At 40.9% G+C, this 23,590-nt stretch overlaps 1 protein-coding gene across 5 annotated transcripts in view; it reads left to right on the top strand.

The window, feature by feature from the left end:
- Positions 1–23,590, top strand: part of TBC1D1 (TBC1 domain family member 1) — a 480,914-nt gene that overhangs the window by 167,726 nt on the left and 289,598 nt on the right. For all 5 annotated transcript variants that reach the window (XM_029589471.1, XM_029589507.1, XM_029589478.1 and 2 more), the window contains one exon: positions 17,282–17,803. In XM_029589471.1, coding sequence (XP_029445331.1) covers positions 17,282–17,803 — 522 coding nt within the window. The remainder of the gene's footprint in view (positions 1–17,281; positions 17,804–23,590) is intronic.

Genomic DNA, 23,590 nt, shown 5'->3' with positions numbered 1-23,590 from the left:
TTTTTAGAAAAAACTGAAAGGAGCAGCTACAAAGGTAAAAAGTATGCAAGAGGTGTGTTCATTGTTAAAAAAAAATACCATCCTAGAAGCACAGACCAGATGTATTCACATTAAGAAAGGTGGAAAGAAGGCAAAACGATTACCAGCATGGTTAAAAGGTGAGGTGACAGGCTATTTTAGCCAAAAGATCTTCATTCAAAAATTGGAAGAAGGATCCAACAGAAGAAAATAGGATAATGCACAAGCGTTGGCAAGTTAAATGTAAGACATTGATAAGACAAGCTAAGAGAGAATTTGAAAAGAAGTTTGCCATAGAGGCAAAAACTCACGGTGAAGACTTTTTAAAAATATATCCGAAGCAGAAAGCCTGTGAGGGAGTCAGTTGGACTGTTAGATGATCGAGGGGTTAAAGTGGCACTTAGAGAAGATAAGGCCATTGCGGAAAGATTAAATGATTTCTTTGCTTCGGTGTTTACTGAAGAGGATGTTGGGGAGATACCAGTTCCGGAGTTGGTTTTCAAGGGTGATGAGTCACACAAATTGAACCAAATCACTGTGAACCTGGAAGATGTAGTAGGCCAGATTGACAAACTAAAGAGTAGCAAATCACTGGGACCAGATGGTATGCATCCTAGGGTACTGAAGGAACTAAAAAATGAAATTTCAGATCTATTAGTAAAAATTTGTAACCTATCATTTAAAATCATCCATTGTACCTGAAGACTGGAAGATAGCTAATGTAACCCCAATGTTTAAAAAGGGCTCCAGGGGCGATCCGGGAAAATACTGATCGGTTAGCCTGACTTCAGTGACAGGAAAAATAGTGGCAAGTGTTCTAAACATCAAAATCACAGAACATATAAAAAGACATGGTTTAATGCAGTGGTTCTCAACCTTTCTAATGCCGTGACCCCGCAATACAGTTGCTCATGTTGCGGTGACCCCTCGCCCCGCCCTCGCCCCGTGAGGGTGGGGTGAGGGCGGGGCTTTGGTCATATGGGGGCGGGGTTATGGATGGGGTTGGATTTTAGTGCACACTTATCATTTAATTATGACATTTATAATGTGAATGTAACTCAACTCACCATAGGTTCTCACATGCATGGCACACTGACCCATGATCGTCACGGGGCTAGATGTAAAAGTACAGTTTGTATCCACAGGAACCCCCCTGACCCACAATAATGGATGTAAAGCAGAATTATGACATTCCCCATACAACTCACCCTACAAAAAAGATATTCTGGTTCTAGTGACATCTCAGTAACAGCAACTCAAACTCCTTCTATTTCCAGGCTCAATAGCCCTACTTATGAAAAGACAGCAGTTTACCACCAATGCATGTCCTCTGAGAAAACACAACAAATAAGACCGATACAAACGCTTACATGCTAGCAAAATATCTCATCTCGGTAACAGACACAGAACCGACCTAACATACTCCCAGGATCTGTAGTAATGCACATAAACTAATCCGCACACAGTTACACCTGTATTATGGAATACACTCAAACAGGAGCAACCCTATCTATGAAAAGGCAACACTACAAATATTAAATCAGGTCCTAAAAACCAATACACCTCTTATTAGGAAAACAGAACTAGCAAGCAGCTATAGATCCCCACACAGAAATAATTGTAAAACTATACTATACTAATAAGCAGAATAAATGTTTCAAAACAGCTATGAACATCCAACAATTAAAAACGCATAAAAACTATTAAACATTCTCCAAACACCAATAAAATATTTCAAAAAAGCAGACATCACACAATTAAAATGGCAGTCAAGAAAAATAAACTTAAAAAGCCACCTTTACTTACCCCCTCCAGCAGCTCTCCTACTCCCCTTCCCTGCAGGCCGTGGCACTCACCAGAAGCAGCAGTAGAAGCTAAGCTCTATACTTATGGTCCTCTTCCTTAGTGCCCATGTCTCTCACACACACACACCATACCAGTCATGCCCCCCATGACCAGTTTCTGTCTCTCACACACCAATCATCTCCCAAACAGTCTTTGGCACACACACACCAGTCACCTTCCTGAACAGTTTCTCTCATGCCATACACACACACACACACACACACACAGGCTTCCCACTCCCGTGTTCTACTTACATATACGGGCTTCTCACTCTCATAATCACTTTCTCACACACACCAGTCACCTTCCTGAACAGTTTCTCTCATGCCATACACACACACACACACACACAGGCTTCCCACTCCCGTGTTCTACTTACATATATGGGCTTCTCACTCTCATAATCACTTTCTCTGTCTCTCTCTCTCTCTCACACACACACACACACTCACTCACTCACCAGTCTCTCACTCCCATGCTTGTTCTCTCCACATGCACAGGCTTCTCATTCCCATAATCACTTTCTCTCTGTTACACACACACCAGTCTCTCTCATTTCCATGCTCACTCTCCACGTGCACAGGCTTCTCATTCCCTGAATCACATTCTCTCACATTCACACACACATACCAGTCTTTTTCTCTCACACACACCATCACCTTACCAAGCAGTCTCTCTCTCTCATGCATGCACACTCACCCTGGTTTCTCACTCCCATGCTTTCTTTCACCCCCACAACACCAGGCTTCTTACGCCCATGCTTTCTCACATACCCAGACTTCTCCCTTCCATGCTTTTTCTCTCTCTCACACACACACATCAGTCACCTCCCTGACTAATGTCTCACACTCTCACACACACATCAGTCACCTCCCTGACTAATGTCTCACACTCTCACACACACATCAGTCACCTCCCTGAGCAATCACTTTCATTGTCTCTCACATACACACACACACATCAGCTCTCTGACCAGTCAATCACACACAGGCTGGCTAGCTGCTTCTCTCTCTTTCTCTCACTCACTTCCTCTTCTCCCCCGAGCACAAACGGGAGCTGCAGCAGCCTCGCTGGCCAAGAAAGAAGAATCCCATCGGCCGCGGGAGGCTCGTGCTGCTCTCTCCTTTCTCCATTACCGGCTGCTTCAACTGCTCGGGGGCCGATGCTGCAGCCGCCGCTGCTACTTTTTCGCGCGGCGCGGCTCTCTCTCCTTCCCGCGCACCACGATTCACTTCCTGTTCCGGGTCACGGGAGGGGGGGGGGGGCAGGCGCAGGAAGAAGAAAAGGCCCAGCCGCGGGTGCAGAGCTTCTTCTAGCGCCGCTGCCGTTCCCGCTGGGCTTGAACGTGCTGACAGCCCGGCGGCAACGGCAGCGGGAGAGACCGGGGAGCGCGCGACCCCTGCGTTTTGGGCGTTCGACCCCCGCCGGGGTCGCGACCCATAGGTTGAGAACCGCTGGTTTAATGGAACAAGTCTTGCCTCACAAATCTGCTTCACTTTTTTGAAGGAGTTAATAAACATGTGGATAAAGGTGAACCGGTAGATGTAGTGTACTTGGATTTTCAGAAGGCATTTGACAAAGTTCCTCATGAGAGGCTTCTAGGAAAAGTAAAAAGTCATGGGATAGATGGCGATGTCCTTTCGTGGATTACAAACTGGCTAAAAGACAGGAAACAGAGAGTAGGATTAAATGGACAATTTTCTCAGTGAAAGGGAGTGGGCAGTGGAGTGCCTAAGGGATCTGTATTGGGACCCTTACTTTTCAATATATTTATAAATGATCTGGAAAGAAATACGACGAATGGGGTAATCAAATTTGCAGATGATACAAAATTGTTCAGAGTATTAAATTACAAGCAAATTGTGGTAAATTGCAGGAAGACCTTGTGAGACTGGAAAATTGGTCATCAAAATGGCAGATGAAATTTATTTTGGTTAAGTGCAAGGTGATGCATATAGGGAAAAATAACCCATGCTATAGTTACACAATATTAGGTTCCATATTAGGTGCTATAACCCAAGAAAGAGATCTAGGCGTCATAGTAGATAACACATTGAAATTGTCGGTTCAGTGTGCTGTGGCAGTCAAAAAAGCAAACAGAATGTTGGGAATTATTAGAAAGGGAATGGGGAATAAATTGGAAAATGTCATAATGCCTCTGTATCGCTCCATGGTGAGACCGCACCTTGAATACTGTGTACAATTCTGGTCACCGCGTCTCAAAAAAGGTATTATTGCGATGGAGAAGATACCGAGAAGGGCGACCAAAATGATAGGGGGAATGGAACAGCTTCCCTATGAGGAAAGACTAAAGAGGTTAGGTCTTTTCAGCTTGGAGAAGAGACAACTGAGGGGGGGATATGATAGAGGTGTTTAAAATCATGAGAGGTCTAGAATGGGTAGATGTGAATCTGTTATTTACTCTTTCAGATAGTAGAAAGACTAGGGGGCACTCCATGAAGTTAGCATGGGGCATTTAAAACGAATCTGAGAAAGTTCTTTTTCACTCAACGCACAATTAAACTCTGGAATTTGTTGCCAGAGGATGTGGTTAGTGCAGTTAGTATAGCTGTGTTTAAAAAAGGATTGGATACGTTCTTGGAGGAGAAGTCCATTATCTGCTATTAATTAAGTTGACTTAGAAAATAGCCACTGCTATTACTAGCAACAGTAACATGGGATACACTTAGTTTTTGGGTACTTGCCAGGTTCTTATGGCCTGGATTGGCCACTGTTTGAAACAGGATGCTGGGTTTGATGGACCCTTGGTCTAACCCAGCATGGCAATTTTTTATGTTCTATTGCAAGGGAGAAATTTTGAACATTTATTTTTCTTTAATCTTTGCTATATAAATTTGTCATGTGTGACAGACATATAATATAGATGTTAGTGATTATAATATTATAGATGATATAATTGGGAGCCTATTTTTATAGTTTTTGCCTTTAGGTACTCTACCTTCTATTTCAATTTACCTTTCATTACAATGATGTCACTATGCCCTGGCACCTCCCTCTCTTCTGAGCTTGCAGTGCTTCCATGGTGCCAGGACTCTCTAGCATGGCTATTTTTCTCTTCCCTGATTGGGTGGCTAGCATGCGCCCCCTTCAGGATGGTTCACGCCCCCCCCCCCCCCAGGGGATTTGCACCCCTGCCCTTGCAGCTATGTATGAGTTTGGGAGCTCCCGTGCATGCTCTAAAGTGTTTACTCAGATCCTTGTCTGTGCCATCGGATGGCGTCCCCATGTGTTAAAGCGAATTCATTCTGCTGTCCATGGAGAACCAAATTTTCTGGTAAACAAACTTGCTTTATTTGATTCCTTTCCAGGGCATAACTGTTCTATGTATCCATTACTGAGCAGAGCTTTATAGACAGTTTTGTGCTTTTCTTAAACTTTAACTTTGAAGTTATAAAACATTTCCTGGTGTTTACTTCATTTAATGTATTGTTTGTCTTCTGTCTCATACTTTGTCTTACTTCCTCTTACATGCAGAAAACTAATCGAGTTATTTTAAAGCTTCGTTAGCTAGAGTCTTCAGAATATCGGCTTCTGTTTCCTGGCTCCAGTGCTTCCTTATTTGGTCTTATTTCTAGGCTCTTGTTTTTATTGTGTTTAATTAAAAAAAAAAAAAGAAGGAATATTTCTTTTGAATAACAATTTCAGAAGTGGAAGATCTTGGCAGTCAAACTTGACTGAATTATTTGAGGTGAGCCATTCTTGGGAGTGTTTTCAGTAGATGCATTCTATTTGTTTGCACTAAAGTACTTGTTTCTTCTCCACGCTAAAGACAGCTGAGCAAGCTGGCCAGATTGGAAATGGGAACAAAAAATGAACTGTGAGAGAGCGGCTACAGACCCAGAGTAGTGCTTAACATGATTTGTACTGGTGAAGGGAAAATTACCAGTGAAATGCTACAAGACCAAGACCTTTTAATCTCTCTAATAGTGACTATGGAAACCCAAGAATGGAAAGTATTGACAGATGACCTGAAAATCTGTCACCATAGACTTACCAGAGAAATAATCAAAAGATTCTAAAGGACTGGAAAAATGGTGAATGGTTTTGCAACTGTATTTTAAACAAAAATAAAATAAAAAGCAAAATAATGTAGATCATGCAGAAATGCATTGACCACATACCAACTAGAAGGGGAGGAACTGTCATCTAACAAAACGGTCCTGAGGTTCATTATATCTGATTACCTTTTTGTTATCAATCAGTATAACAGCATTGAGAGAGGTTAATTGAATGCTCAGTTGTATAACAAGAGGCACTACTGGTTTGAAGGTGGAAGTAATATTACCTCTGTATTAATTTCTAGGGAACTCAATATTGTTTACTGTGTACAGTTTTGGAGACCACATTTACAAAGAACATTAATAAGATGAAGGTAACTAAAAGGAAGACTTTTAAAATGGTGCATGGCCTGTACTGTGAGCCTTGTGTGACGTGACTTAAACTAAAGATGTAGTCTAGAAAGAAGGGAAAGGGGAGACTAATAAAGTCAAATAACTAGCAGGCATAAGTAAAGTATTCGAAGGTGGCATTTCCTTCTACAGAAAAAACTAGGTAATAGGGAGTCATTTGCACTTAGAGAGAGGAAAGCTTAAAGGCAATGTGAAAAAATGAATTTTTTTTTTTATTGGGAATTGTAGATATCTGGAGCAGTCTTCCAGTCAAGCTAGTAAGAGCGAAAACTATGACAGAATTCCAGCATACTTCGGACAGATGCAAAAGGGCTTAGGGGCAGGTCAATGGAGAGAGGATGTCAGAGGAAGTAGGTCTGAGGCAGGAAGTAGGCAGATAAAAATGGAAAGACTTTTCAGTTGGGCTTAGAACCAGAAATGTTCTGGTCTAGAGAGAGCAGCTCTATGATAAGTCATATGGAGACTCTGCTGTGGGTTAAGCTATAGATGCTGTCTTTTTTTTTTTTTTTCTTTAGCTGCAATTACCTCTTTACTAAGAGTTCATCACAGGTGGACTATAGTCCTTATGTACCATCATCAGAGCTAGTGGAAGGTTTCTGGCTGCCCTTTGTGACTTCAGAATGTCTTCCATCCCTCTTCCTCCGCCCAGCAACACCATTGTTGGTGATGCCTCTACTGCTACTGATGCATTGCTCCCCCTGGAACCTTCACCACCACTAACACATCTGCCTTCTGCACAGCTCCTCAAATGTAGACTGTGCGACTTGCCAGGTGCCTGAACTGTGAGCTGCTGTGACCCTGATTCTTCATTCGCAGGACGAGGATGGAGGGCTGCAGCATGGCAGAGATTGTGACTATGCCACTGCCCACAGCCTGGTGCATGACTGACCAGCATGGTACTGAGGAAAAGAAGAGTGACTGTGAGGAGCTAGGATTCTGTTATATCAAGAACAGAAGTGAGGAACTTGGGGGAGCATTGGTGAAAAGGTGGTGGAGATGTATGTAATACACTACATATGCCGTAACCTTAGACTTTATCCGAGTATATCAAAATAAAAATGCCTAAAGTTTGTCTTTGTGAATGGATTTATTAGGATTTTATTACTGTAATTATATCAGTAAATGTAATTATCAGATATTGATCAGTACTCATTCAGCAATTGTCTCACAAAACAAAATACATTCGTGTGCTTTATAAAATAACAAAGTAATCACAATCAACCCGTATTACCCAACAGTGAATGTTAATTACACAGGTAAACCAGTAACCACGGGGTAAAAAAACAGGATGGCTACAAAATGCTAATGAGACCTTCATATAATTGAGCAATCTGTATTCGCTACACACTGTTGCAAAACTGTATCAGAACACAAAAGCGTTTGTGGTGCTCATATCTTATATTCATTGATCTCATGTAATATCATATCCCGTATATCAATTCTTTTCCAAAAATGAAGTAATGCGTTAAAATTGTAGAGAGCAGATCAACACTTATATTAAATTCAAGATGCTGTGGATCAATATGGATAAACTCCAGGTGAGATGGTAAGAGTCCTTTCTCTCAAGAGATTGAAATGCCACTGCCCGACACACTTTGTGTTTTGTTTCTTCTTCAGGAGGTTATCATCCTTAACATTTCCATATAATCCATGAAAGCACAAGTCTGATATAAACTCCTAGGTACCGCAGTTTTTCACTGGCCCACTTAAACTGAAACTGTGTTTTCACTTGTTTGGCCATGGATTCTAAGAAGTGAATTTAGAAGATCTCAGATTTATTCATATTCATTTTGAACCCTAAGACACTGCTACACTTCTCAATTTCTGAAAGTAAACCTGAAACTTCTTTGGGAAATTTAATAAGGGTAAACAAGTTCATCAGCAAACAATGAGATCTTGTATTGCTCCCTTCTAATCCCTATATCCTCTATGCCTGTCTGCCTTCAACTTCGTTCTGCAAAGTGTTCTATGCTAATTGCAAACAGTAGAAGGGATAACAGGCAGCCTGTCTAGTCCCATGCCTAACTTTAAAATTGGTAGAATACCCTCTGTTGATTTTTATACTTGCTTCTGGGACATCATATAGCTTGTGAATCCAACCCAAAAAATTCTCTCCCAAACCCAACTTCTCAAGCACTTTAAACAGGAATGACCAACATACTCTTTTCAAAAGCCTTTTTGGTGGCTACTGCAAGTAGGAATGAAGGGAGCTGTCTACCTGTAGCCCAAATTATACCAAATTCAGTATCTTGTGAACATTATCAGCTGTCATATGGCCAGGCATAAAATCAGATTGATCACTGTGAATTAATAGATTTATTACCCTTCTCAGCTGAGTAGCAAGGATTTTAGCTAATAGTTTTAGATCTATATTTATAAGGGATAGGTTTCTTTATTTTACCACTTCATATTATTTCTCCTCTTCATTCATCTTCTGGCTTCTACTGATACTTTCTTCCCTGTTTTATTTCCAATTTACTTTTCCTTCTGTGACTCTTTTTTTTCTGTTTGTCTGTTCAGATGACATTTTCTTTTTCCTGTTGCTTATTTCAATCTCTCTTTTCTGCCTATCTTCCATCTATCAGATTCCACTTTTTCATCTCCTACATTTTTTGCCTTCATCCTTTTCTCCCAACTTCTATTCCTCCATCACACTGTTGCACTTCCACCCTATCCCTTACCTCTTTCTTTCCCTTAACCCTTCCCACTCTGTCTCATTCATGTACCCTCTGTCCTCTCCGCCTTCCTTATTTTCTCCCTCACTTGTCCTCCATCTTTCCTCCTTCCCTCTGGCTTCCCTCTGCCCCTCTTCTTCCTCTCTCCTCTGACTCCCTATTTTCATCAGTGGCTCCCTTCAGACACTTACGCTTTCCTCCTCATGACCCCTCTGTCATGTTTTCCACCCTCTCTTTTTCCTCCCTCTCTCCCCTCCCTTATGGCTCTCCTCTGTCTCTCCTCCCTCCTTATGAGTTTGCCAAGTTTTTAAACAGCAATAAGCCCTGTTGTAGTTTAATTAAACGTAGTTATAGCCCACCTTCTTCAACACATTCTTCTAAATAGGTAACAAAAAGTGAAGGAGGAGAGAATTCTAGATGCAGTGAGTGGTGAAGATGTGCTTCTAAACTGCTCTGGATGCCACCCCCCTTCCAGATTGCTTTCTGGGATAGTTTGAGGTGATTTAATAATTTTAACAGTAAGGTGGATGAGTGAAAGATTTGAGTTTTTAATTTTTAGCTTAGTATGCCTGCGAGAAGCCTTAATAAAAGAAAAAGATAACAAGGAAAATGAAGACAGTTGAGTCTAAGATGGCAACAGAGACAGCAGAGCAGATCGGGTATGATGACACAACACGATTGTTTGAGAGGGTGATCGCAGCTATGGACAGCAAATTAGAGACATTAAATATATCCTTGATCGCCATTGACATTAAACTGTCAGATTTTTCCCGTCACTTCATAGAAATTGAATCCGGTATACACGACAACGTAGTTAAAAGGTACAGGAGTTGGAAGGGCTCATGGCGGGTCTGACGCAGACAGTACAGACGGCACAATTAAATATTGATGATCTAGAGACTTGCAGCTGTTACAATTTCAGAGTGCTGGAAGTAGTGGAAAGTGTTCCTGAGACCCAGATTATGGAGACTTTTTTTTTTATTACATGGTTATTGAAGAAACTGCAATTATCTGAGTTTTCCCTGAGATTTGAAAAGTGTGCGTCGGCCCAAAGGAGATTTGAATGATAAGCTGTGCCCTATCATCATAAGATTGCTGGATTTCACTAATAAACTTCATATTTTAAAAGCTTATTGAGCCTTGCCTGAGCTGCGTTGCGAGGGAATGAAAGTGCTATTATTTCATGACTGCTCTGCAAAAATGGCAGCTAAACCCATATATAGCGCCATTCTGGTCTTACTTATCCAGAAAGAAATTTTAAGTTTATGCTATCGTTTCCAGCGGTTTTGTGTTTTGAAAGGAAAACAGAAATTTGAAACCGCAACAGCGATCAGAGCGTTTTTGGACACTAATGACCCAACGTGGAATGCTCCCTGAAAAAGCTGCATAAGCGCATTTAGTGCTAAGAGGAGAGGGTGCTATGCTTGGCGGCTTTCTAGATATCCGACTTTGGATTCCCTTCTAATATTGTTCTCTGCTTTAGCACTTCTTACAAAGTTAATTATTTTTGAACAACTAATGTGGAGCATATGGAGTTGGGTGATTGTAGGATATGAATGTGTAAGAGATGCTGAGAAGTGAAGGGTGTGGCACCTGATTGCATTAGGATGTGTGGTTGTATAGCTGGGATGTGTGTGATGTTAGTGTGGGGTGTGGACGTGAGCCCTTTGGGGGCATGAAAATGGTTTTTGGGATTGGGTGGGGAGATTAGCTCGATAGGGAAGGATAGGGGTAAGGAATTAGGTGAAGGAGAAGATGATAACTATATGATGTGGATTCGATATTGGAATGAGGGAGGGTGCTTAAGCTGGGAGGTTTCCTCTTTGGTAAGGAAGCGATTTGTGTGTAAGTGCTTATTTGAGTTTGGCTAATAATATAATAAGTTGGAATTTGGCTGGGGTTGGATCTTCTATTAAAAGGGAAAAAAATTGGCTGAATTATGTAAAAAAGTGCTGTGATAGTTATGCTGCAGGAGACTCACCTTTCTAAAGAAGAACATGTTAAGCTCAGACGGGAATGGGTATGCCATCCCTCTTAATGGAGGATGACAATTTTAAAAAATATTTGTGATAAATGTGATGTTTGCACATTGCAATGCTCAACATGTTGATTTGCCACAATTATATTGGGAAACGGTGAAGTTGGTTTTAAAGGGCCATATTCTTGCGTATTCTATTTATAAGAAGAAACAGATGAATCAAGAAATCCTTATATTGACTAAATTATTGGACCAAGTGAAGAAAATATTGGCTAGAGATATGACTGAAGCTAATGGATATAACCTCAAATACAATAGAGTAGGACTTCAAATTGTGAACGAAAAGTATTGGGAGTAAGCCAATGATGATAAATAACCCAGTGCTCTTCACCTTAAACCAGATATTGTGGACGCTGCACAGCTAACAATGTTCAATGACCATCATACTAGGCTTCCTCGTCTGGGCTTTCGCCAAATCAACTCGGCCTTATAAATAATCATAGGTCATGTTAGTAAAGTTATTTTTTTAAGAATTTTTCTCTTATGCAATTAAAATTCACCAAAACAAGGCAGTATTTAGCCTGAGGTAATATCATGCTTTGTGCAAATCCAACATTGAAGATTTCAACTTATCATTCAGCGCTTCAGTATGTGAAAATTATCAATCTTAAGCCTTAACAATAGTCGCAGTGCTGATGACCCGACACGGAGCCGTGTTTCGGACTGCTTTCGCCATCTGTCAGTCCTTCTTCAAGGGTGGTAATTCTGCGTCAATACAATAATTTACTTCAGAATTAAAAAGTCTTAGCTAATCCATAGAAAGTTTATGCGTGAACTATAGTTATCAGAGAACCAGCCGTCTGAGCGCAATAGTACTTACACAGTTGTTGAACTCTTTTCAAAAATGGCGCTTCAGCATTTTTCGTGGCATTTCCGGTATCTCCCGGAACCCCTGCTTTAAATGAAACCTTGACGTCATACAGCTCCTCCTACCTGTCAAATGACAACCTCCACGCCCCTGAAATTAAATGAGCGTGTACCATTCAATGGAAGCATTAAGCCCAGCAGGGCTGACGGTGTTTAACCTAAAAATCCACTGCTGTTCTTTTGTATTGAGAACTTTATTGATATTTCCTCCTCGAGGATGATGTTGAATTTTTTCTAAAATTCTCCATCGCAACATGTCAAATGAATGTTGGAACTCTTTACAATGCATTACCACAGGAGCTGTCAGTTTTTCTGTAGTGATACAGCTGCGGTGTTCTATTAAACGTGTGCGGATCATCCTTTTTGTTCTTCCTACGTAGCAGAGTCTGCACGGGCATTCAATAAGATAGACTACGTGAGTAGACCGACAATCAGTATAATGATGAGCAGTATGTAAATACCCTCTTGCCTCTGTCCAGGTCTCACCAGTGATAGCTTGGTTACACATCGAACATCCTGTGCATGGCCAGGTGCCATGTGGTAAAATATCTTCTGATGGTTCTTGTAGAAACGAATGTATCACTGTATCTCCAATATTGCGTCCTCTACTATAGGCAATAATAGGGTTGTTCTGAAACAGATCATTATGCAATCGTAAAACAGACCAATGATATAGGATTGAACGTGCAATAGAGGCAGCTCTGTCAGAAAAAGGAATTGTACAGACCAAGGGGGAGGAATTATCAATGGTTTTATCCAACAGTAACCAACATCTTTGTGCATTTGTCTTTTCCAAGCAGTCTTAATATATCGTATTGGATATCCACGTTGTAAAAGTCTTATGGCTAGTTGTTCTGCCTGTAGCTGAAATTGCTTCCCAGTACTGCAAATTCGTTTTAACCTCAAGAATTGCCCTATTGGCAAATTTTTCCGCAACTGATAAGGGTGAAAACTGGAAAAGTGCAACAGGGTATTGCGTTCACAAGGTTTACGGAAAATCGTAGTTGCCAACTTGTTAGCATTCTTAGAAATGTGAATGTCCAAAAAATCAATGTGCTCTTGATGGAATACCATAGTAAACTGTAAATTACTGTCCAAAGAATTAATCCAATTCAAGAAATGCATAAGTGTATCTTGATTACCGTGCCACAAAAAAAACACGTCGTCAATGTATCTAGTCCAATGTGAGACATTTAGAAATTCCACAGCATCATATAAACAAGACTCTTCGAACTGTGTTACATAAAGATTAGCCAGACTGGGGGCCATAGTGGCCCCCATCGCAGTTCCATGTATCTGCTTATACCACGTTTTTTGAAACATAAAAAAATTTTGGCAGAGAGCTATCTCTGTCAACTGCATCAAAAATGTGGTGGGGATGCGATGTGGCCGTACTCGTTTATTTAAAGTAGTCTCTATAATATTAAGAGCCGCCCGCTGAGGGATGCTGGTATACAATGCCTGGATGTCCATTGTGACTAATAGGGTATCCTGCACATTATCTATTTCATCAAGTTTCACCAGCATATGTTTTGTATCTTTGCAAAAAGACTTCGATTGAGACACGAAAGGCTGTAACACTACATCAACAAAAGTAGACAGAGGCTCCAGGAGAGAACCAATAGTAGTTACTATTGGACGTCCTGGTGGGTTCGCCATATCCTTATGGATTTTAGGGACCATATAAATCGTGGGAGCCATCGGATGTTCAACAACAAGATAACGCGCTTCTCTAGGGGTGAGACAACCCAGATTTAGAAATTCGTTAACCAATATCGTAATGTGTTCCTGCAATTCAACCGTGGGATCTCTGCTCAACACTTCATACTTAGTTGGATCTTGTATGTGTTGTAACACTTTTGCAACATAAGCTGTTTTACTCAGAACAACTACTGAACCTCCTTTGTCAGCTTTTTTAATAATGATAGATTGTTCTTTCTTTAAAGACAACATTGCAGCAAATTCTCCTTTTGTAAGATTAAACCTGGGACCAATATACATTGATTCAATTTGAACTACATCCAACAGCACCAATTCCATATAGGTTTTAATATGTGGATCTATTGGGCCCGCTGGTAACCAATTAGAGCGTGGATGGACTATGGAGCAATCAGCCTTAGGAGGATTAAGTGAAAAGAACAATACAAGCTGAAGTTTCCGAAAAAATCTGTACAGTGCTATTCTAGTGTAAAATGCATCATACCGATGATAAGGGATGAAAGTTAAACCTTTATGTAAAACTGCTAATTGATCTCGATTAAGCGGAGTCCCAGACACATTTACGATGTTGTGTTCCGGTTCTGAGATCTGGTGAATGGTCTCTGTTCTAAATCTGGAGCCGTGGGTTGACGGGAATACCGAAAAAATCGTCGTTGTTGTGGACGAAATGATCGGTAAGTTCCTCTACCCCTGTAATTTTGTGTAGTACTGGCAACTGGAGGGACCTCCTCTTCTGAACCAGACGAATCTTCAGAAGAGCCGGCAAAAGCGACTTTTCTCGGTTGATTGGTTTTTATGCGCCTCTGCCAGGGATAAATACCTCCGGAAACATAATCTTTCTCATCTCTTTTCAACTTGCTGATTTTACTATTCTTTAATTCAATCTTAAATTTATCAATAGTGGTATTAAATTCATGTAATTTAGCATCATATTCTTCCAATGTGGAATGTTGTTGTAGATATGATTGCATAATCTCACATTCCGGGCGAATAGTCTCTGCAAGTTTATTAGTGGACTCGATCAGAAGGAGCATGAGATCTAATGCACATTTGTTTAAAATGGCAATCCATCGCTGCACAAACTCTTCATTGTCTGGATATATAGAGGGTTCTAGGTTAATTCGTAGACCCCTAGGGATCCTTTCAGTCTTGATATACTGTAACAATGTAGCAGAATGTAACTCGGATCGAATAACCCGTTTTTTCAATTCTAAAAATTGTTCCCACGTGTATGTTTCGATGATTTCAGCATTCTCATCAAGGAGGAGAGAGCCCTCTAGTGCGGCGGCAACTTGTGCTTCTGAATAACTATACACGTTGGTCCACATCTTAATGAAAATCTTATTCAATGCCTCTCATAAATCAAGTCGGTATAACCTCAAATACAATAGAGTAGGACTTCAAATTGTGAACGAAAAGTATTGGGAGTAAGCCAATGATGATAAATAACCCAGTGCTCTTCACCTTAAACCAGATATTGTGGACGCTGCACAGCTAACAGAGATGCCATCATTTTACACTACCGGGGCAAGTCAATACCCTGATTCATCAGAGAACTATGAATATTTTGATGTATAAGAAACACAGGTTTTTTTCATTTCAGGAATAAAGTAAGGAAAATACAGGGTGATTCAAAAAGATGGACCCATCGTGAAATATAATGCTTTGAAATTGGGTCCATCATTTTAAATACCCTGTATATAGACAATGTATCAAGATTGTACATTAAAAACTGCAAAGTTAAAATGCAGATACATTAATAAGACAAGACAGATTTATTTATTTATTTATTTAAGTGTTTTTATATACCGGGATACGTTGGGAACATCATCTCGGTTCACAGAAAACTAAAACTGCAACAGGCTTTACAGAGAACAAATAACAAAGTGAAAGTAAATAAAGTAAACCGTGATAAGTTTGAACAAGTAACACAACATGCTATATAGCTAACTGGTTATAAAGAGAACGATAATTCAAAATAAGCATGAATAGATGGCAGGGAGAACTTTTACAGGGATTATGTTGAGGCGGTTAAGTTAAATGCCCGGACAAAATAAAACACTTTGACTTGCTTTCTAAAGATCTTGTAATCTGTTATGACTTGTATATTGTCTGTAGCACTTTCCACAAAGAAGGACCAATGATCGAAAACATTTGCTTTTGAAATTTTAAAAGGTACGCTTGTTTTACTGTTGGAACTGCCAATAAACTTTTCTATTGTGATCACAGCAATGTTGGAAAGGAGGGAGCACATATTTTGAAATTAAATAGTTAGGTGCCTTTCCATTAACAATGATACAATTTTAAAATTGCATCTAAAACTGTAACCAGTTTAGCTTTTGTTGTTTAGCTTAGGTATTATGTGTTCTCTAATAGGGCACCCTATTAGATGAGCCAGCTTTCTGAACTATCTGTAAAGAATGTAATGCATTTTTTTAGTAGATCAACAATAGAGTGCATTGTAATAATCCAAGAACACCAGAACAAGCAATTGCACAATAGTCCAGAAGTCATCCTTATTGACAAAATATCTAATAGGTGAATCAGTCTGCATTTATAAAATGTAGTTTCCAGTACAGTATTGATCTGTGAGCACAGTGATATTTCTGAGTCTGATGATGATGAAAAAATCATGAACCTTGTTTGAAAGGATATTACTGCTCCAAGTTGGTGCTGACAAAAATTAGGAATCGCCAATGTGCAACTGAGTAAGCACATTTCAGTCTCTTGCATGTTTAGATTTAACACATTTTTTTTGATCCAGGCTTTTACTGCATTTAACAGAAGATGCCAAATATGCAGAATAGCAGGTGATAAGGGTAGACAAGTGGTTCTCAGCCAGATCTCGGGACATACTCAGCTAATCAGGTTTGCAAGACATCCACAAGGAATATGTATGAAAGATGTGCATGCACTGCCTCCATTGTATGCACATCTCTCGTGCATATTCATTGTGGATGCTCTGAAAACATGACTGGCTAGGTGTTCCTCGAGGAGTATTTATTTGTTTTTCTATACCGGTGTTTGATCTGGAATATCACATTGGTTTACAGTGTAACTAGGGTTTTTAAGAAGACTGGTACACTTATTATACATTGAAACTTTATAATACGTTGACTAGGTTGAGAACCCATGAGTTAAGAGTTAAGGCTTTACATTCAAACATAAAGCCTAAAACATAAAAATAAGGCCTTGGTGAAAAGCAGGTCTTGGTTATATGGTTGTATAATTGCACACGTGCTAGATATGAAGATAAAGTGATTTAAAGCAAGGTCCGTTCTTTCAGTTTGAGTGGCTGTCGGAACCTGTTTTGCTGTGACTGCTGCCACACTTTGCACTCTTTGCCACCTCCTCTTCTTTCCCCCTCTCCTCAGCTGCAGCCTGTGCTGATGTACTTTTTGCACACTCAGTAGCATTTGCCCTGGCAGCCATCTATATTTCTGTAACAGACATTTTGGTTTCATAATAGAACTTTCATCAGGGTTAATGATGAAAGTTCCATAATGGAATTAAAAACATCTGTTGGGGAAGCAAGTTTCTCAATATAACTCTCTGGTGTGAAATAACTCAAGTGCACAGAGTAAGGAATCAGAAGCCAAGTGTACACATTCACTTATTGTATAATCTCCTGATAGCACCAGCATAACACATTTACATACGTTTATTGTAGTTTCTTTATTTTCTTTCAGGTGCCCGAGATTATTAGCTCCATTCGACAGGCTGGGAAGATAGCTCGACAAGAGGAATCTCCGATTAGTTTCTCCGATGTGGATGATGCAGTTACCAAAAAGTTTGAAGTACTCTTCTGTGGTCGAGTAACAGTGGCACACAAAAAAGCTCCTCCTGCACTGATAGATGAATGTATTGAGAAATTTAAACATGTTAGCTCTACCAAAACAACTGACCTTAATTCACTACCCCAGCAGTTGGAAACCAACAGCTGTTCAAGAGGAATTTGGTTGAGTGATAAATTTCGATCTGTCTTCCAAACACCATTCAGTGAAGAGGATCATAAGAAACCAATTAGAAAATGCTCTTCACAGCCAGGGCTACGGACCTTTTCTTTTAAAAAGGAGTGGCATGATGGGAGTCACAGTCTTCCGGGCTCTTTTGAAGAAAATGAAACATTGGATCTGCAAAACCATATTATCCATGGATGCAACCTCGTTCAGCCCACAGATATGGAAGAAAACCAGACTATGTTGTTCACGGTATATATTTGACTAGTCAACTATGTCACCACTTTCATTTCTTATAGATGTCACTTGATACTATTCCTTTCTGACCTGTCCTCAGCAGTTATTTGGTTGAAAGTGAATGCACAATCATTGGCAACCATTGGAAGTTTGGCATTTTAGAACATGTAGGAGCACACATAAATTAGTCCATAGATATACAGTGCATTGTGAAAGTTTTCACAACTTTTCACATTCTGCTTGCTAAAATAATACAAATCTAAATACACTGACAGTTTTTTTGCTGATTTACTCAACATTCTCTACATCAGGGGTGCGAAAATGGAGAGGGGGACTGTGAATGAGAATCCAGGGGCCGCGAATGTCGTACCGTTGGGAAAAGTGCATGTAGCCATCGGTGGACCCACGGCCAAAAAACAGAGAGGCCGTGCAGCCACCAGTGGACCTCATCTCACCAGTGGTTGAGCAGAGAAAGATACCCTGGCTATGCAGGCCTGCTGGCACTTTCTGTATGCTGATCTCACGATGCATGAGATCAACATGGAGGAAGTGCTAGTCCCACCAATATTTAATATTACAGGGCCTGTGTGTGTGTGTGTGTGTGTGTGTAAAAATGAGAGCTTGTGTGTGTGAGATACAGAATTAGTGCCTGTCTGGGGGTCGGTCTGTGTGTGTGAGAGAGAATGAGTGCCTTCCTGGGTGTCTGTATGAGAGAGATCTCTGGAGGCTAGAGTGGCAGACCTGGATGAGCTGAGGGAGACTGGTATATAGATCAGACCTTCAGGGACATAGTAGCCAAGTCCCAACTTCAGACTGGCAGACCTGGTGCTGCCTTGGAGGAAGAAGTTCTCATGATTGGAGAGCATTAACCTGGAGCAGCAGGAAAGGATCCTGTAGCAAGGAACTGCTCTCCAGACAGTGCATTGTCCTTTCGCATCAAGGATGTGTCTCCAGGGCTACTGTCCAGGAGGGAAGGATTAGGTCGGCCGTCATAGTTGGTGATTCAATTATTAGGAATGTAGACAGCTGGGTGGCTGGTGGGCTTGAGGATCGCCTGGTAACATACCTACCTGGTGCGAAGGTGGCTGACCTCCCGCATCACCTAGCTAGGATTTTAGACAGTGCTGGGGAGGAGCCAGCTGACATGGTGCATGTGGGCATCAACGACATAGGAAAATGTGGGAGGGAGGTTCTGGAAGCCAAATTTAGGCTCCTAGGTATAAAACTGAAATCCAGAACCTCCAGGGTAGCATTCTCTGAAATGCTCCGTGTTCCACGCGCAGGTCACCAGAGGCAGGCAGAGCTCCGGAGTCTCAATACATGGATGAGACGATGGTGCAAGGAAGAGGGATTCAGTTTTGTAAGGAACTGGGGAACCTTTTGGGGAAGGGGGAGTCTCTTCTGAAGGGATGGGCTCCACTTTAACCAGGGTGGAACCAGACTATTGGCGCTAACCTTTAAAAAGGAGATAGAGCAGCTTTTAAACTAGAACAAAGGGAAAGCCGACAGTCACTTAACAGCGCAAGGTTCGGCGGGAGGTATGCAATAGAATTAGGGCATCCCAACAGTGAGGTTCCAATAATAAGAAAAGTAGTCCAAGTGCCTGTAATTAAAAACTCACATGAGGTAAAAAAAAAAAAATCCAGTGTATCCCTTTCAATTAAAAAGCAGAATGAAAATACAAACAAACAAACACTTTGAAATGTTTGTATGCTAAAGCCAGAAGTCTAAGAAGTAAGACGGGAGAATTAGAATGTATAGCAGTGAATGATGACATAGATTTAATTGGCATCTCAGAGACATGGTGGAAGGAGGATAACCAATGGGACAGTGCTATACCGGGGTACAAAGGATATCGCAATGACAGGAGCAGGGTGGGAGGCGGGGTGGCTCTTTATCCTGTTGGACTCTATGCCATCCTGGACATAAAGATCCTGCATGAGACTAAATGACAATTGAATCTTTATGGGTAGAAATCCCTTGTGTGTCAGGGAAGACTATAGTGATAGGGGTATACTACCATCCATCTGGCCAAGATGGTGAGACGGACAGTGAAATGCTAAGAGAAATTAGGGAAGCTAACCAAATTGGTAGTACAGTAATAATGGGAGATTTCAATTACCCTAATATTGACTGGGTAAATGTAACCTTGGGACATTCTAGAGAGAGAAAGTTCCTGGATGGAATAAATGACAGTTTTATGGAGCAATTGGTTCAGGAACTGACGAGAGAGGGATCAATTTTAGATCTAATTCTCAGTGGAGCACAGGATTTGGTGAGAGAGGTAACGGTGGTGGGGTCGCTTGTCTATAGTGATCATAATATAATCAAACTTGAATTAATGACTGGAAGGGGGATAGTAAGTAAATCCATGGCTCTAGTGCTAAACTTTCAAAAGGGAAACTTTGATAAAATGAGAGAAATAGAAAAAAAAACCCTGAAAGGAGCAGATACAAATGTAAAAAGTGTGCAAGAGGCGTGGACATTGTTAAAAAAACCAAAAAATAAAATAAAAAAACAACCATCTTAGATGCACAGTCCAGATGTATTCTACACAGTAAGAAAGGTGGAAGGAAGGCAAAATGATTACCAGCATGGTTAAAAGGTGAGGTGAAAGGCTATTTTAGCCAAAAGATCTTCATTCAAAAATTGGAAGAAGAATTCAGCAGAAGAAAATAAGATAAAGCATAAGTGTTGGCAAGTTAAATGTAAGACATTGATAAGACAGAGAATTTGAAAAGAAGTTGGCCATAGAGGCAAAAACTCACAGTAAAAACTTTTTAAAATATATCCGAAGCAGAAAGCCTGTGAGGGAGTCAGTTGGACTGTAAGATATTCGAGGGGTTAAAGGGGCACTTAGAGAAGATAAGGCCATCGCGGAAAGATTAAATGATTTCTTTGCTTCGGTGTTTAATGAAGAGGATGTTGGGGAGATACCCGTTCCGGAGAAGGTTTTAACAAGTAATGATTCAGATGGAGTGAACCAAATCACAGTAAACCTAGAAGATGTGGTAGGACTGACTGACAAACTGAAGAGTAGTAAATCACCTGGACTGGATGGTATACACCCTAGGGTTCTGAAGGAACTAAAAAATGAAATTTCAGATCTATTAGTAAAACATTTGTAACCTATCATTAAAATCTATTGTACCTGAAGACTGGAGGGTGGCTAATGTAACTCCAATATTTAAAAAGGGCTTCAGGGGCAATCCGGGAAACTACAGATCAGTTGGCCTGACTTCAGTGCCAGGAAAAAATTAGTGGAAAGTGTTCTAAACATCAAAATCACAGAATATATAGAAAGGCAAGGTTTAATGAAACAGTCAGCATGGCTTTACTCAAGGCAAGTTTTGCCTCACAAATCTGCTTCACTTTTTTTGAAGGAGTTAATAAACATGTAGATAACGGTGAACTGGTAGATGTATTGTTAAAGCTTACTCTATGCTTATGGCCAGGGACACAAGAACACTTAGACTCAGTAAAAGTATAATGTATTTTTATTAGTCAATATAAGTGTTCTCGGGAGATGCTGGGTACTGGGTGCCCTTCGTCTTACAATCTGACCAGCATCTCCCTATATACAGAAAGTGATCCTTGTTTTATAGATAACATTCAAATACAGGGTAGAAGGTTCTAGAGACTTGCATGACTGCCCAAAGGATCATTTACATAAGTTGTGATGTCAACTGCATGATTAAATCATCGCTAACTATCCCTGATTGGCTTCCCAGGATGTGTAGCCCATTTCCCATGACTTTCTTTGTTCTGGTAAACTCTTACTGGTCAAGACAATCAACACGTCTGTAACTGTGTGGATTACAAACTCCTGAGAATAGTGCCTGAAGCTCCCCTGTGGTTTCTTCTTTGTGACTCTATGAATAGACATCACCTGTCTGGTGCCTGCTTGCCTCCACAGATATCCAGGGACATTCTGTAAGTCACTAAGAGTCCATTCAGCCCAGGCAGGCCAAAGACACACAGAGGCCTCTGGGAATTTCTTTCTCCATTTTGGTCTTCTGTTCAGGCATACTTCTCAGTATTTGAATTTTCAGAAGGCATTTGACAAAGGTCCTCATGAGAGGCTTCTAGGAAAATTAAAAAGTCATGGGATAGGTGGTGATGTCCTTTTGTGGATTACAAACTGGTTAAAAGAAGGAAACAGAGTAGGATTAAATGGACAATTTTCTCAGTGGAGGGGGTGGGCTGTGGAGTGCCTCAAGGATCTGTACTGGGGCCTGTGTTTTTCAATATACATATAAATGATCTGGAAAGGAATACAAGGAGTTAGGTAATCAAATTTGCAGATGATACAAAATTATTCAGAGTAATTAAATGAGAAGCAGGTTGTGATAAATTTCAGGAGGACCTTGTGAGACTGGAAAATTGGGCATCCAAATGGCAGATGAAATTTAATGTGGATAAGTGCAAGGTGATGCATATAGGGAAAAATAACCCATGCTATAGTTACACGGTTAGGTTCCATATTAGGAGCTACCACCCAGGAAAGAGATCTAGGCGTCATAGTGGATATACATTGAAATAGTTGGCTCAGTATGCTGCGGCAGTCAAAAAGGCAAACAGAATGTAAAGAATTATTAGGAAGAGAATGGTGAATAAAATAGAAAATGTCATAATGCCTCTATCGCTCCATGGTGAGACCGTTTCTTGAATACTGTGTACAGTTGTGGTCGCTGCATCTCAAAAAAGATATAGTTGCAATGGAGAAGGTACAGAGAAGTGTGACCAAAATGGAAAAGGGGATGGAACAGCTCCCCTATGAAGAAAGACTAAAGAGGTCAGGACTGTTCAGCTTGGAGAAGAGATGGCTGAGGGGGGATATGATAGAGGTGTTTAAAATTATGAGCGAACTAGAACGGATAAATGTGAATCTGTTGTTTACTCTTTCGGATAAAAGAAAGGACTAGGGGTCACTCCATGAAGTTTGCATGTAGCACATTTAAAACTTATCGGAGAAAGTTCTTTTTCACTGAACGTACAATTAAACTCTGGAATTTGTTGCCAGGGGATGTAGTTAGTGCAGTTAGTGTAGCTGGGTTTAAAAAAGGTTTGGATAAGTTCTTGGAGGAGAAGTCCATTACCTGCTATTAATCAAGTTGACAAAGAAAATAGCTACTGCTTTACTAGCATCAGTAGCATGGGATAGACATAGTTTTTGAGTACTTGCCAGGTACTTATAGCATGGATTGGCCACTGTTGGAAATAGGATGCTGGGCTTGATGGACCCTTGGTCTGACCCAGTATGGCATGTTCTTAATGAATGCCTGCCTGGGACTTGTGTGTGAGTGATAGAATTAGTGCCTGCCTGGGGTGCAGAATGGGTGCCTGATAGTAGTTGGGGGGGGGGGGGGGTGTGAGAGAGAGAGAATGGGTCCCTGCCTGGGATTCAGTGTGTGTGTGTGTGTGTGAGAATGAGTGCCTGCTTTGGGGGCTGGTGTGTGTGTGTGTGAGAGAGAGAGAATAAGTGCCTGCCTGGGGGGTCTGTGTGTTTGAGAGAATGGGTGAATGCCTTGGAGGTTGATCTCTGTGTGTGTGTGTGTGTGTGTGTGTGTGTGTGAGAGAATGCATGCCTGCCTGGGAGTCTGCATATGTGTATGAGAGAATGAATGCCTAACTGGGGGTCAGTGTGTGTGTGTGTGTGAGAGAGAGAATGGGTGCATGCCTTCGGGGTCTGTGTGGGTGAGAGCCTTTGTGTATATGAGGGAATCTGGGAGGGTAAGAGCTTTTGTATGCATGGGGAGGGAGAGGGACTTAGAGCCTGTGTATGAGTGTGTGTAGGTATGT

This window comes from Rhinatrema bivittatum, chromosome 1 (assembly GCF_901001135.1).
Source record: "Rhinatrema bivittatum chromosome 1, aRhiBiv1.1, whole genome shotgun sequence".
In the NCBI taxonomy this organism is placed as follows: domain Eukaryota; kingdom Metazoa; phylum Chordata; class Amphibia; order Gymnophiona; family Rhinatrematidae; genus Rhinatrema; species Rhinatrema bivittatum.
Note: the sequence above shows the minus strand (reverse complement) of the source record. Positions and strands in the feature narration are given on the sequence as shown.